The sequence below is a fragment of the Jaculus jaculus genome, chromosome 10 (genome assembly GCF_020740685.1).
Source record: "Jaculus jaculus isolate mJacJac1 chromosome 10, mJacJac1.mat.Y.cur, whole genome shotgun sequence".
In the NCBI taxonomy this organism is placed as follows: Eukaryota; Metazoa; Chordata; class Mammalia; order Rodentia; family Dipodidae; genus Jaculus; species Jaculus jaculus.
Genome location: NC_059111.1, coordinates 4,216,595 through 4,232,302, shown reverse-complemented (window position 1 = coordinate 4,232,302; position 15,708 = coordinate 4,216,595). Strand labels below are relative to the sequence as shown.

General features: G+C 43.0%; 1 protein-coding gene across 3 annotated transcripts in view; it reads left to right on the top strand.

Moving 5' to 3' along the window:
* Znf280d (zinc finger protein 280D) overlaps positions 1–2,628 on the top strand; it is an 85,554-nt gene extending 82,926 nt beyond the window's left edge. Inside the window, exons 21-23 of one of the 3 annotated variants that reach the window (XM_045160177.1) lie at positions 80–135; positions 685–1,022; positions 1,868–2,616. In XM_045160177.1, the coding sequence (XP_045016112.1) occupies positions 80–135; positions 685–1,022; positions 1,868–1,902 (429 nt within the window). In that variant the 3' untranslated portion in view covers positions 1,903–2,616. Of the gene's footprint in view, positions 1–79; positions 136–684 lie in introns of all 3 variants that reach the window. The other 2 variants (XM_045160176.1, XR_006639300.1) reach the window with 2 other exon arrangements.
* The last annotated feature ends 13,080 nt before the right edge of the window (positions 2,629–15,708 follow it).

Sequence of the window (15,708 nt, the reverse complement as noted above, 5' to 3'; positions counted from 1 at the left end):
GTAACTAGAACAATTGACTTGATAACAATACCTTTCTTTATGTTTAATCACAGAGGTAAAAATATTCTAATCATTTCAGGAAACAGCAAGATGTAATGTGACTGAAAGAAAATCAGAAGCATCAAGTTCTAAAAGGTAAATATAAGGAAAAAGTATATATCTTTAAATTGTAGTCAGTTGATATAAAACAATACTTATACTGATAAAAATTCACTTGAATTTTTGTATTTTGGTGTTAGTAATGAATGGTTCTTATGAAACATTCTAGATTCATGATATTATGAGTTGTTAAAAACTTAATATTATAGCATATTTTAAAGTATTGTCTTTATTAAAGAAATTTTAATATGCTACAAATTACGATATCAGAAGTCTTTTAAATTGCATAATTTCTCCATTTTTATCTTTATGCTATATATGTAATAGTTTAACTACAGTTAATACAACTAGTATTAGCCAGGGATGTGAACAAACACAATGTCAGTCTGTACTACCTCATGGAGAGACCCCGGCCTTCTTATATGATGTGCTTCTCCCAGGCTGGAACATCACAATGAGGTGTGCTTGCTAGGTAAATATCCCTTGGCTTTTTGTTTAACTTCTTAGAATAGGTACGTATTTTACCAGTGTTGAAATACATTGTTTTATGAAGAAATATAAGTAATAAATGGATTTATTTTTCAGTAAGCAAGATAAAGCTGCTTTGTCCAGAGGAAAAAATGGATGTGATGTAAGTCTGTCAGCAACAAAGACTAAAGAACCCAGAGCAGTTTTGGATAAAGAGAGTGACACAGTTCATGCCGATGAGGCCGCTGGCACTAAGGAAATCTTCAGCTTTGGTTCCAGTGTTGGTGCGAAGCACATGGAAAAGGAGAAACCAATGCTGCATGCTCATCAGGACATGGAACTGAAGACCGACCAATGTTCAGAAAACTTAGTTTCATGTAATCAAAGTCAAGATCAAAACTCCAGTGGTGCTCAGCTTTCTTCCAAGAATGCTAAAGAGTTGAGGCTAACATCAGGTGATGTCAGCATTGATCAGTTTTTAAGAAGAGATGAACCCAAATCTGTTAGTTCTGATGTCAGTGAGCAAGGCAGTGTTCACTTGGAACCTCTGACGCCATCAGAGGTACTTGAGCATGAGGCCGAGATCCTCCACAAAGGTGATCCTTTAGTCAGCACTGATGGCCCAGGGTCAGATGATGCAGGTCATGTTCCTGGAGAAAACAGATCCCAAACAAAGACAGCAGCAGACCTGGAGGAGGGAAGAAAAGAAAGCTGAGGCGATCTAGTCACCCACAGTGTCCATGATCATCAGAAAGCATTCCGAGTTGTGCTGTCCAGCCAGCTCAGTGGTGCTGGGGTAGAATTCAGAAGCAGGCAAGTGTGGAGAAGTCGTTCACACACTTTACCTGTATGGCAAGCTTATTAAATCAATCCACCAAGGAGAGCATGATGAGTATGAATTTCCAAGTTTTAAAAAGCTGAACAGAATCCTAGTGAAGGCTTAGTTTGTCATCCAAGGACCACATTCAGTTTAAATTTTTTTTTCTTTTTTTACTATAAGAGGCAAGGTAGTGAAAATGGGCATGCCAGTGCCTCCAGCCACTGTCAACAAACTCCAGACACATGTGCCACCTTGTGTATCTCACTTATGTGGGTACTGGGGAATTAAACCTGGGTCCTCAGGGTTCACAGGCAAGCACCTTAGCTGCTAAGCCATCTCTCCAGCTCATTCACCTTTTGAAAAAATGAGTGTTGGTCATCAACATGGAATGGTTATGAGAATATTAGTTTTATTAATAAAACGTTTCAAACTTAAATTGGTCTTACACTTACCATTCTTATCCCTTTATTTAATGTGAAGGGAGAGTGGGGAAGCCAAGCACCTTCTGCCAGTAACAGATACGGACATGCTGCTGAGGAGGCCGACTTTGAAGATGATGCTGGTAAACGAAGCATGCTTGAGTGCTGGGTTGACTTACTCGATTTCAGCCTTCCTTTAACATTCCAGTCTGTCAAAGCATGTACACGGAATAGAGTCTGTGCATCTCCATGCAAGTGTTAGCCTGCTGGGCTGTAAGCTTACCTTTAAACTTTCAGTGAAAGTGAAATTGTTAAAATATAAATTTATATATGTGCTTTTGGTTAATGAATAAGCTGTGCAGAATCTCCTTGGACATCCGTTATGGAAACTCCCGTAGCCATTATGCCTCTGCTGTTGTTTTAATGATCTGTAGCAATAGACCCATTCAGATGGTCTGGAAGCCAAACCAAAGTATGGTTGAATGTAGATACTGGAAGCAGTGACTGAGCACATGTCCTCTGCCTGTGTTAACCATGTTTAAGTGACTTTCCTTTCATGTAAAATAGGAACTTCAAGTGGGACCTCCAGCAAAGAATAGGTTTTGGAAATTAGCCTAATTTATCCATAAGTTGGCTGCTAAATTGATATTTCAAATATAGAAATGAGTGACATGACAACTGGTAATTTGCTTTGAAGTACTAATTTTATTTAAGACGCTGCAGTTTTACTTCTTAAAATGTGCTTTGAATTCTTAAATTTTGTTTCACTGAATGTTAAGTGCTTTAAATAGCAATTTAAAATTCTGCTGTATACAGTAGTTTTTGAGTAAATATTTGCAATAAAATAATGTTGCCAAATAATGTTGCCAGGTTGCTGTTTGATTCGTCACCTTGGTGCTGTTAGAAATTATGTCCTCATTCAGAGTCTTGTCCTAGGATTCATTCTCAGTCCCTTTACATGTGACATACAGGAGATAAAAACACTTGTGGGCTGGAGAGATGGCTTAGCGGTTAAGCCTTGCCTGTGAAGCCTAAGGACCCTTGTTTGAGGCTCGATTCCCCAGGACCCACGTTAGCCAGATGCACAAGAGGGCACACGCGTCTGGAGTTTCATGTCCGTCCGTCCTCCCTGAGAATGTTGAGGCAGGAAATGAATAAACATGAGTTGGAAACACAATGGCTTTATGTTCTTGTGTGTCACCTTAACCACCTCCTCTGTCAGCCATTCAGATGGGTCGGTGTAGGTTACAGATGGTGACACCACACAAGGTGGTCATCCTATGGTGAAAGCTTTCATAAACTCGCCTATAGGCCCTAGACGGTAATGCTGGATGAAAATGTACCTCTCTTGAGAGACTTCGGATAACATCATCAGTAGCTTGTCTTGGTTACTATATTACCTGTATTTGGTAAGATAGCTTAAGGAAGAAATGATCTTAGATGAGAAATTAGATTGTAAGTAAGGCTAAAAGAAATAAAGTCTAGAAATTTACACCCAGGGTCAAAAGAGGCCATAACTTCTCATCCCCAGCCAATTAAAAGGAGAGAGCCTTTAAGCAACAAAATTAAGTCAACAATACAACCATTATACTGATTTGTTCAAGCCTCTAGCTATGTTAAAAACAAACCCCATGAATGCTCCTGAGTGGGAGTTCCGTCCAGTGTTTTTGGGAAGTTTACATGTTTTCCCTATCTCCAGGCAAATGAGTCAAAATTACCGAAACAGAGGGAAGTGTTACAACTCTCTTGAGATTAAAAGTTAGTAATCAATTTAGAGCCATCAACTGCTTGAAGAAATCTAGTCATGCCCCCAAACTGCAGGGGTTGTTGATGTGGCGTTTAAGAGTGAGGCCACAGTGCCAGGAGCACTAGGGACACAAGAGAAAGGACCTTATGTCTGTCTGGGAGCTGGTGCTGCTGCGGGCTGAGCGCACGTCCCTGCCCCGTCTGCCACCCCGCGAGCCACCAGCAGAGTTAACGGGCGCCCAGCCTCCTGTGTGTTGCCTCATACATCCTGTCAGGCCAGCATCATCCTAAGAAATGACGTTGTGGAAACAAAAGTCCTAAAATCGGCAGTTTTGACTTGTGTTCTGTGTGGTGGTGGCATTGATGTAAAAGATCCAAATGTCACATTGTATAGATGTTTTGCATTGACCCATGTTTGAGCATTTCCTAAATGGAAATACTTGAAGAAGCAATGCAGAGAAAGGGTGTGGATACGATAGAATATTTCAAAAAGAAATAAACTTGTCTAAAAAGATAATAAAATCAGGACTGGAAGATGGCCCAGCAGTTACAGGCACTTGTTTACATAGCCTAATGACCCAGGTTCGATTCCCCAGCATCCATATAAAGTGGCAAATATACTTGGAGTTCATTTGCAGTGGCAGGAGGCCCTGGCATGCCCATATTCATCCATCCATTCATTCTCAAATAATTTTTTAAAAATATATTTGTTTAAGAGAGAGAGAGAAGGGCTGGAGAGATGGCTTAGCAGTTAAGCGCTTGCCTGTGAAGCCTAAGGACCCCGGTTCCAGGCTCGATTCCCTAGCACCCACATTAGCCAGATGCACAAGGGATCACACGCATCTGGAGTTTGCAGTGGCTGGAGGCCCTGCTGCGCCCATTCTCTCTCTCCTCTCTCTCTGCCTCTTTGTTGCTCTCAAATAAATAATTTTTTTTTTTTTTTTAAAAAAGAGAAACAGATAAAGAGTGGGCTTGCCGGGGCTTCTAGCAGCTTCAAATGAACAGACGCATGCGCCACCTTGTGCATCTGGCTTATGTGAGTCATGGGGAATTGAACCTGGGTCCATTGGCTTTGTAGGTAAGTACCTTATCCACTAAACCATCCAGCCCAATAAATACTTTTTTAAAAAATATGTCAAAATCAGGGCTAGGGAAGTGGCCCAGTGGATAAAGCACTTACCACTTGAGTCTCAGTACCCAAGTTTGATCCTCAGACTCCATGTAAAGAGCTGGAAGCCAGGGCTTCTGTGATCGTCAGGCTGGTGGGGGTGGGCGCCGAGACAGGCAAATTTTCCTGGAGAGCCTGAAGCATGTGCAGAGCTACAGAGCTGAGCAAGGCCTTGGGGAGGCCCACCACGGGAGGCGGGAGGAGGGCCAAGCCAGAGGTGGTTCTCTGACCTCCACACGTGCGTCATGGTATGTTTATGCCAACATTCACACACACATGTAAGCACACACAACAATAATTAGAACCACTCAATTCCCAGGAATTTTGATTCACTCCCACATCCCAAATATTAACATTTGTTAGAAATCTAGGAATACCAATACCCAATTAATCTTCAGTTAGATAAGCCAGTCTTCCACCCATGCCTAATGGTTTTCCAAAGACAGGAGCTGTGAAGGGTGTATTTGTAAAAAGTGTGGGTGGCTCTTGACTCAGTGCTGGCTGAAATCATGTAAGGAAATAACAAGGTACGAATTGTGCTGATAGGCTGGAGAGATGGCTCAGTGGTTAAAGGTACTTGGTTGCAAAGCCTACTAGCCCTGGTTCTGATGGCCGGAGTTTGAGTCCCCTGTAACCAAGTAATGTCATATGCACAAGGTGGCGCATGCATGTGGAGTTTGTTTGCAGTGGCAGGAGTCCCTGGTTCCTTTCTCTCTGTCTCTCAAATAAATAGAATATATTTTAAAAAAGAAAGCCGGGCATGGTGGTGCACGCCTTTAATCCCAGCACTTGGGAGGCAAAGGTAGGAGGATTGCCATGAGTTTGAGGCCACCCTGAGACTACACAGTGAATTCCAGGTCAGCCTGAGCTAACGTGAGACCCTAGCTCAGAAAAAATAAAACATAAAGAATAAAAATAAAATAGAATAATCTGTAGATTCCCAACTTACTTTTTGTAGGGTTTCCCTCTAACCCAGGCTGACCTGGAATTCACTATGTAGTCTCAGGGTGGTCTTGAACTCACGAAAGTCCTCCTACCTCTGCCTCCTGAGTGCTGGGATTAAAGGTGTGCACTACCATGCCCGGCATCGAACATTTTTAAAATTTTACTTATTTTTATTTTACTGAAGAGAGGAGAAAGAGAGCCAGGGCTTCAAGTCACTGCAATCAAACTCCAGATGCTTGTGCCACCTAGTGGGTATGTGTGACCTTGTACTTGCCTCACCTTTGTGCATCTGGCTTACGTGGGATCTGGATTGTAGAACATGGGTCCTTAGGCTTCACAGGCAAGCACCTTAACCACTAAGCCATCTCTCCAGCCTGGCTCCCAACTTTCTACAGGAGGTAACAGACTAACAAAGCTGCTTGGTCCCTAAATATATTCTCCCAATGTCCACCTCAAATGTGGCCAAGGATTGAAAAAAGGAAGAAGAAAGAAGGGTAGGGAAAGGAGGGGAGAAGAAGGAGATTGATGAGCTTTGGCCAAAAATGAATGTTGAGCCCCTCCCAACAAGCACAATTGAGTAGTAATCAGATAGTTTGTGCCCCCAAAGTAGAACCAGTGAGAGCTATGACTTCCATTGTTCCCTGGTGGATAGGAGTGGTACTGAGTTTTCAATGCCCATGTCACTCCTGTATTTGCAGTAAATAGTCTTTTTCACAGATTAACACATAAAGAAGCCAAAGTATTCCATCCCTTGATTTGGAGACTAGCAGTAAAAGTCCACTTTGAGCCACATGCAACTCAATCGAGTCGATTCCATGGGACCTTTGGGTTGTCTCTCCTCAGATGGAACAATCATTCTGACTGTGACAAAAGACACACTGAACTGTTGACCAGCAAATCTGTCTGTGGAAGTCACGGGCTGTTCACCATGGGACAGTTGTTTGCCAGAGAGGATCAGACAGAGCTGGATTGCAGTCCCTTATGGTAGAGTGGGCCATACCTCTGGTCTGGAGGCGGCTGTACTCTAGGCAAATAGAACTTGTCACTTTGGAACAGGAGCAGTAAATTGCTTATTTGAGGCCCTCTAGATTTTTATCTTTCCTCTGGTTGGTTTGCGGGCAACATTTGGGAAGGTGGCTCCTCTCTTCCCTGAGCTCATGCGGCAAACAGAAAAGTCCCCCTTCGAAGATATAACAGACCTTTAAAATAAGTGAAAAATAAATCTATTGCTTCTAATCATTCAGACTTGGGTCATACAACATCATTATAGTCTGTGCTGACAGATTGGATTAATATACAAAATCTTTCTATACTAGTACCTGAAGGCCAATCTCAATTTCATAGCATTTTTAGATCCATCCAAGCATTTCCGATATGTACTACATTAGCTATTTTCTACCACAGTGACTTTATAGTATTAGTCCCCTTAGTGACTTAAAAATATCTTTAGGGGATTAGTGGTTAAGGTGCTTGCCTGTGTGTCCTAAGGAACCAGGTTTGATTCTCCAGTACCCATGTAAGCCAGATGCACATGGTGGCACATGTTCATTTGCAGTGGCTAGAGGCCCTGGCATATCCATTCTCTCTCTCTCCCCCTCTCTCTCTCATAAATAAATTTAAAAAAATTAATCTGATTTTGTTGTTGTTGTTTTTACTTATTTGCAAGAGAGAGAGTATGGACGTAAAAGGGTCTTTTGCTGCTGCAGACAAACACCAGATGCATGTGCCACTTTGTACATCTGGCTTTATGTGAGTACTGGAGAATTGAACCCCCAACAGCAGGTTTTGCAAACAAGTGCCCCTAGCCACAGAGCATTCTCCTCAGTCCCTAAATTGGTTTTTATTTATGTGCTCGAGTGTGTGCGTGCATGCGCGTAGGCGTGCCAGGTGTCTTGCCCCTGCAAACAATGCCAAATGCTTGCACCACTTTTTGTGTCAATGTGGGTGGCTGAGGCATTGAGCAGTGGCTAAAATGTGAAATTGATTGAGCCAAGCAATCTAAAAAAGCAACTCTGGCCGGGCATAATGGTGCACATCTTTAATCCCAGCACTCAGGAGGCAGGGGTAGGAGGATCGCCATGAGTTTGAGGCCACCCTGAGACTCCATACTGAATACCAGGTCAGCCTGGGGTAGAGTGAGACTTTACCGTGAAAAACAAAACAAAACAAAAAAACCAACTCTAAAATCAATTAAAATTGTTCATCCCTGACATGGAAGAATTAGCCTAAAATCATGGGTTGGTTCAACAGAAAGGTCATATTAGAAACAACTGTTTTGGCCATTAACATTGCTGAAGTAGTTATTAAAGAAACAGTACTAGGGACTTCAGAGATGGCCTAGTGGATAAGGTGTTTGTTTGTGAAGCCTAAGGACCTACGTTCAATTCCTCAGTACCCACGTAAGTCTGATGCACAAGGTGGCACTTGTGTCTGGAGTTAATTTGCAGTGACTAGAGGCCCTGCTGCACCTATCGTCACCCTGTCTGCCTCTCTTTTCTCTCTCAAATAAAATATCTTCTTTATTATTATTATTATTTTTTAAGTTTTTCGAGGTAGGGTCTCACTCTAGGCCAGGCTAACCTGGAATTCACTATGTAGTCTCAGGGTGGCCTTGAACTCACGATGATCCTCCTACCTCTGCCTCACGAGTGCTGGGATTAAAGGCATGCGCCACCACTCCTGGCTTAAATAAAATATATTTAAAAGAAAAGAAGCAAAACTGAAACATGGATGTCCAAAACTAGAATAAATGTGTGTCACATTTCAAAAGAGAATGGTGGAATTAATTCAGTGCTTCTTTCTTAGTACCTTACAGCTTCTGTCAAACTGTGCCTTTGTAAACACCAGCCAACACCCACATCATATGCACACATATGTATCAACACAGAAACATGGAAAGTACTCTTTCTAAATATCAATTGGTAAGTTAATCACTTAAATTTTAGCATGCATAGGGGCTGGAGAGATGGCTCGGTGGTTAAAAGCGCTTGCTTACAAAGCCTGCCAGCCCAGGTTCAATTCCTCAGCCACTCGCATAAAGCTGGCACAATGTAGCACAAGCATCTAGTGTTTCACTTGAGTAGCAAGAGACCCTGGCATGCCCACAGAATGCAAATAAATAAATCTTAATTTTTTTTCAAATAAGAGAATTTTAATTTTTATTTTATTTATTTATTTGAGAGAGAGAGATTGGTCACACCAGGGCCTCCAAGCTACAGCAAACAAACTCCAGATGCATGTGCCACCTTGTACACCTTGTTTACGTGGGTCCTAGGGAATTGAACCTGAGTTCTTTGGCTTTGCAGGCAGGCATCTTAAGTGCTAAGCCATCTCTCCAGCCCCAAATTTTTAATTTTTTATAAGCACTTGCTTGAAAAAGTTAGCATGCCTACTCCCAGGTTAAGTGAACTCTGTGTGTGTTGAGGACAGACAATTGTTTGAGTTAAACAGAATGATGTATATTTGTTCTATATATTGTAGTAAGCTATAAAACATAACATTAAATAAACCACCATCTTATAACTAAACTGAATTGTCATATTTATAATACAAATTAGTTTATGCCTATTTAATATCATATAGGAATTGTTTTCTATAACATTTTAAGTGTTCTCTTATTTTTCATAATATTTTGGATATTCTTGTGGATTTTCTTTCCATCACAGAAAGCTTTCTATTGTCTTTCTATTTGTTCAAAAAGTGTCATTCAATATGATTTTGTAAGTATTCACCACAAGGGTCCTATAATTTTGTCATGTATTTTTTAATATTAACTATTTTTATGCTGTGGTATTGGCATATGGCATATGTACATAATATATGGTAGTATTTTTAATTCCTTTGTTTTCTTTTTTTGGTTTTTCAAGGTAGGGTCTCACTCTAGCCCAGGCTGACCTGGGATTCACTATGGAGTTTCAGGGTGGCCTCGAACTCATGGCAATCCTCCCTATCTCTGCCTCCTGAGTGCTGGGATTAAAGGCGTGCACCACCACGCCCAGCTAATTCCATCTTTAATATTTATTTATTTATTTATTTATTTATTATTTGAGAGAGAGAAGAAGAGGCAGATAGAAAATGGACATGCCAGGGCTTCTAGCCACTGCAAAGGAACTCCAGATGCATGTGCCACCTTGTGCATCTGACTTACATGGGTCCTGGGGGAATTGAACCTGGGTCCTTAGGCTTTGCAGGCAAGTGCCTTATTAAGCCATTTCTCCAGCCCCTTTTATTCAATTTCTAATGACTTAGAAAAACTATTAATACATGTATATTTATTTGTCTTGTATCCAGCAATCTTAACAAATTTTCTCAGTGGTTCTTTGAAGTTTTCCATCATTTACAAACATCCTTAAAAGTCTTCCCAGGATTTCTATTGTCTGACTCAGTTTTACCTAGTTGCATCAGTTTACATCCACAAAAAGCTTAGTTATCTAGCAGATACTTTCCATTTTGGAGGTAGTCTTCTGTTGAATTTCTTTTTTTTTTTTTAATGTTTATTTTTTAGTTTTATTTATTTATTTGAGAGAGGGAAAGAAGCAGAGTGAGAGAGAGAGAATGGGCATGTTAGGGCTTCAGCTACTGCAAATGAACTCCAGATGCATACACCACCTTGTGCATCTGGCTTACATGGGTACTGGGGGATCAAACCAAGGTCCTTTGGCTTTGCAGGCCAACACCATAACTACTAAGCCATCTCTCCAGCCCCTCTGTTGAATTTCTTGACCTGTGAAATCCTATGCGATTTGTCATCCTACATAGGAATGGACAGTCTGAATTCTTGCCTTACTTAGCACTTGAACTTGACTCAGCCAACAAGATGGACCCCCTCACTGCTCGGCACTAACGAAGTGATGCAGGAACAGGGAAGGTTTGGTTTCTGATGGTAGCCCATCCTTCTTCCTCATGGGGTGACAGTGCTCTCTACCTCTGCAAGCTCAGCCTCAGCCTCAGACCAGAATGTCCCTCCAAAATCATTCTGTCATAAAGTCTTTGATATTTTACGTGGCTTTTTTTTTTTTTTAACATTTTCTAAGCCTGGTCTATAGTTGTCTTGCCAATTCTATGAGGCATGTGAAACATGGTATTGAAAACATATTAAGGTAGAGCCACATAACATAAAATTCATCATGAACAAGTCAGGGGCATGTCTTGTGTTCATGAAGTTCTGCGGCTGTCATTTACCTAATTCAGAACCTCTCTGTACAAAGTAAAACCCTTTTGCCCAGTAAGCAGTTTCTCCCCATCTGCCCTCTTTGTCTTGGAAGCCACCACCACCAGCCAGCTAATGATTCTTCTTCTGTGGACAGGGGCATTCTCAAGCACCACCAACCAGTTATAGATGTCTCAAATCTTAGTGAATGGAAGAAGACTGACATGACTCCATGTATATTTTTCAAGCAAAATGGAAAGCTTCAAACTTCAAACTGCCTTTAAGGAACAAAAAGCCATCTGCACAGTCAGGTGCCTTTTACAGTAAGGAGGACTAAAGAATAATTATATCTTGGGATGCAAAAATTAGACATGAGGGCTGGAGAGATGGTTCAGTGGCACTTGCCTGGAAAGCCTAACAACCTGAGGTTCAATTCCCCAGTACTCTGTAAGTACAAGGTGGTGCATGCATCTGGAGTTTATTTGCAGTAGCAGAAGACCCTGGTGTGCCCATTCTCTCTCTTCCTCTCTGTCTCTTTGCCTAAACTTGCAGATAAATAAATAAGAAATATTTTTTAAAGTAAATTGGACATGATATTCTAGCAAAGTTTTGCTTCACATAGACCTAGAGACCTATTTCCCCCCCCCTTTTTTTTTGCCAAATCCACAAAAAGGGCAGGAGACTGTACCTACATCAACATCACACTACTTCAGAATCCTAGCGTAGGCTTGTCACACAGAACAAGAACGATTACTTTAATTTTCCAGCACAATTTGAAAACTTGCCATTCGATTACTAAATTTTTAAAACTTTTCTGTATATTCCCTCCTGTATGCTTATAAACCTTTTATGAGATTAGGGAAACATCAGTGTAGCGTTCATGAATAAGTTAGCATGAAGCCTGGATTGGAGCACACCCAATGATTATCACTGCTTTGTTCTGTCACTTGGCAACAAGAAGAAACTGAACGTGTCAACATAATCCTTGAACCTGTGGTGCTGCATTCTGCAACCCCGCATTTGAGAAGCCAGAATTTGCATATGTTTATCCTTGGTCCCTGTTAAGGTAACAAAGACCAGCTGTTGGTGAAACTCTGCTTCCGGCTGGCACCTTCTAGAGCTGCTGTCTTCTTAGAAGCACCATTGCCATAATCACGGGGAAAATGTAAGTGAGAGATGAGAAGCAGATTGGGGAGATGCTCAGAGGTAAAGTGCTTGCTTAGCAAGCATAAGGACCTGAACTTGATCCCCAAGACCCACATAAAAATGCGGGGCATATACAGGACATTGGAACACCATGGGGAAACCAAAAGGGAAACAAACCCCCTCCTGGACAGTCCTGGTAGTGCTGGAGAGAGCCCGATGGGAGCTGCTGGAAGACCATGGTCACCAACGTCCTGAATCAGCAGGGGACCCTGCAGACTATCAAATCAACCAGCTGGACAGGAAGTACACACTTGTGCAATAGTGGCACAGAGACTCTGCAAGAAACCAACTATTCTCTGATTGGACACAAGGCCTGCTCAGGGAGAGAATTTGTACCTGGTTCAGGAAATCGGGTCAGAATCCCACAGTCAGTAAGGTCACAGACTTCAGGGGGAAGCTCCCAGTGCCCTCTGGAAAACAAGAGTAACTTGCACACCAAAAAGTCTTGCAAAAAACTGCATTCTCCTTTTAACCCAAGCTACTCTCACTCTTGGTGGGAAAGTCTGTATTGTTTTACAGATGGCAGAGAAAACTGAGGAGAACCAAGATCTGTCGATACAACAGGAAGAGAGCCTACTTCCCCCCATGAGACGTGCCACCTCTACCACATCTTCCAGGGCCTAGAAGAACTTGCAGAGGAAGCTGTGACATGAATGTTGCTCTTAGTGCTAGCCTGACAATCAGCTCCAGGGCAGCGGTGACAGACAGTCATCAATCAAAGCCCATCAAAACCAATCCAGAGACTATAAAGGACTCAACACTAAATCAAACTGCCAGCAGGCCTGCCATGGCTCAGGAAACATTGTGGACGAGGAGGGAAAAGATTGTAAGAGCCACAAACTGGGTAGCAATACCCTGAGGCACAGTCTCCCCGGCCCCTGCCCACTACGCAACAGGGACTGACTGAGGCCTTCTTGACACTACAGTGAGTATCACAACTACACTTAGGAGGGCCCTAGGGAAATGGAAGCATGCATAGGGGAATAAAAGCATATAGCCTGGGGCTGGGAAGATTGCTTAGTGGTTAAGCCATTTGCCTGCGAAGCCTGAGGACCCCAGTTCAATTCCCCAGGATCCACGTAAGCCAGATGCACAAGGGGGCGCATGCATCTGGAGTTCGTTTGCAGTGGCTGGAGGCCCTGACGTGCCCATTCTCTCCCTCTCTCTGCCTTTTCCTCTGTTACTCTCTCAAATTTTTTTTTTTTTTCGAGGTAGGGTTTTACTCTAACCCAGGCTGACCTGGGATTCACTATGTAGTCTCAGGCTGGCCTAGAACTCATTGCAATCCTCCTACCTCTGTCTCCTGAGTGCTGGGATTAAAGGCATACACCACCATGCCTGGCAAATAAAATATATATTTTTTAAAAAAAGAGTATAACCTGTTATCATGTACATAAAATAAAATAATTTTTTAAATGCTGGGTGTGGTAGCACATATCTATAATTCCAGTGCTGGAAAGAGGGAGACAAGATCCCTAGAGCTCACTGGCTAGCTATTGTAGCCTAACTGGCCAATGTAAAACCTTGTCTTTAAAAAGGTGTGTGATAGCTGAGGGATGATGCCCAAGGTTGCCCTTCGACCTTCACACACGTGTACATGCATGCACTCCCCAACACACACTAATAAGTCCCAATTGTTCACTCACTTCAGCCCAAGACGGATTCCTCAACCCATCTCTGTTTATAATCAAGTCCCATCTACTCAGAGCTGGCTCCTCCAGGCAGTATGAAAGAGTGAAACAAATCAGTTGATCCTGAAGTGCTTCCATTGTGCTGTTGGGCTAGCTAATTTTGAGAACATCATCAACGTTCCCCAGCCTCTACTGATAAGTGTATACCGCAGGAAATCATCGCATATGCTTGGTAGGGTTGTCACAAATAATTAAACGGCACAATCTGAACACAGCGCACCCACCCTCAGAGGTGTGCTCCGCTAAAATACCCCATCTGTCCATGTTGTGACACCTGTCCCCTTTTCCAGGTGAAAAGTACCTGAACTTTACGTGTTGTCTGTCTAAGCCTACTGATTGAATAATGCTGTATATGACTCTGAAATGGAAACTGCATTTGGAGGAGGGACATGCGCCAGCCAAATGCCAACGTTTGAGGGAAGTGAGGCGGAAGGGTACAGTGGGTCCATGCATGTTCGAATCACAGTAACATTTGCACACCCAGATGCCTGGTCTTCAAATCATGTTGATGGTGCACTGTATCCACCTCAGAGGTGCCGGGAGAGGGACGTCTTAGGAGTAGTAGAGAAATAGCGCTGATTATTGCCTTGGACAGGCTGGAGTTGACCTGGATAGACTAGAAATCTCTCTGCAGAAAACTATCCTTAAAAAAAAAAAATACTTATTTAAGAGAGCGAGAGAGCGCGAAAGAGGCAGACAAAGCAAGAGAGTGGGTATAGGCAAATAAAGGCCAGAAGCCTGTGCCACTTTGTGCATCTGGCTTTACCTGAGTTCTGGGGAATCAAGCCCAGGCCGTTAGGCTTTGCAAGCAAGCACGTGTCTTTACCTTCTGGGCCACCTCTCCAGCCCAGTGGACTGTTTCAACTCCACTTTGTGCCAAGCTGTGCAACTGTGCTGTGGCCAGAGGGTCGAAAGTGTCCAGTACAAAGCGACCCTGAGGAATGAAGAGCCCACAGCCCAGCGGGCAGGAAACATTCAATAACAAGCTCTCCCCGCACCTCACAGCTGCTATTGTTTTGCTGCCTTGGGCCGGGGCCAGCTGTGCGTCCCGTCCTGATGGATGGAGACGGATCTTCACCCTGGGGCAGCACCCAGTCCTCTACCTGCCCTCGAGTAAAATGCAGGCACGGACACACTGCGCAAGTGCAAACGACAAAGACAAAAAGGAAAGTCTAGAAAACACCGAAGAGGAAAGCAAAGTGCTTATGATGGAGAAAACATTGTCAGCTGACAGGCTGTAGACTATGAGGTTGGTAATATTTAGAGGGGGCAGTAAACTACAGGCAGAACTGTCTCCAAGAGTCAGAAAGAGAGAGAAATCCTTTTGAAGAACACAAAGAAGAAACGCAAAGAGTAAGTGTCCTATTTGTTGGTCTCATATCCCAGGGGAGAGATTTATTACGGGACATACTTTAGGAAGAAGGACACTGCTTAGGAAACGTCAACCAGCAGTAAGTAGGAATGTGAGGATGCTATGAGTGTCGCACTATGGATAAAGTAAGTGAGCTATAGGTTGTGTAAAAAGCAAATAGTGGGGCTGGAGAGAAGGCTGTGATTGTCCGACTTCCCAGATCTCCTGTAAGCCAGGCGCACAAGGTGACACACGTGCAAAATTGCACATTGTTGCAGTCCGGTTCACATTGCTGGTAGAAATCACCCAACCAAGAGCAGCTTCTGGGAAAAAGAGGTTTATTTTGGCTTAAAGGCTCAAGGGGAAGCTCCACGATGGCAGGGGAAAACAATGGCATGAGCAGAGGGTGGACATCACTCCCTGGCCAACAGAAGGTGGACCACAGCAACAGGAGGGTGTGCCAAACACTGGCATGGGGAAACTGGCTATAAGGCCCATAAGCCTGCCCCCAACAATACACTCCCTCCAGGAGGCCTTAATTCCCAAATATCCATCAGCTGGAGAGCTAGCATTCAGGACATCTAAGTTTATGGGGGACACCTGAATCAAATGCGCACAACACATGCGCACAAGGTGGCACAAGCGT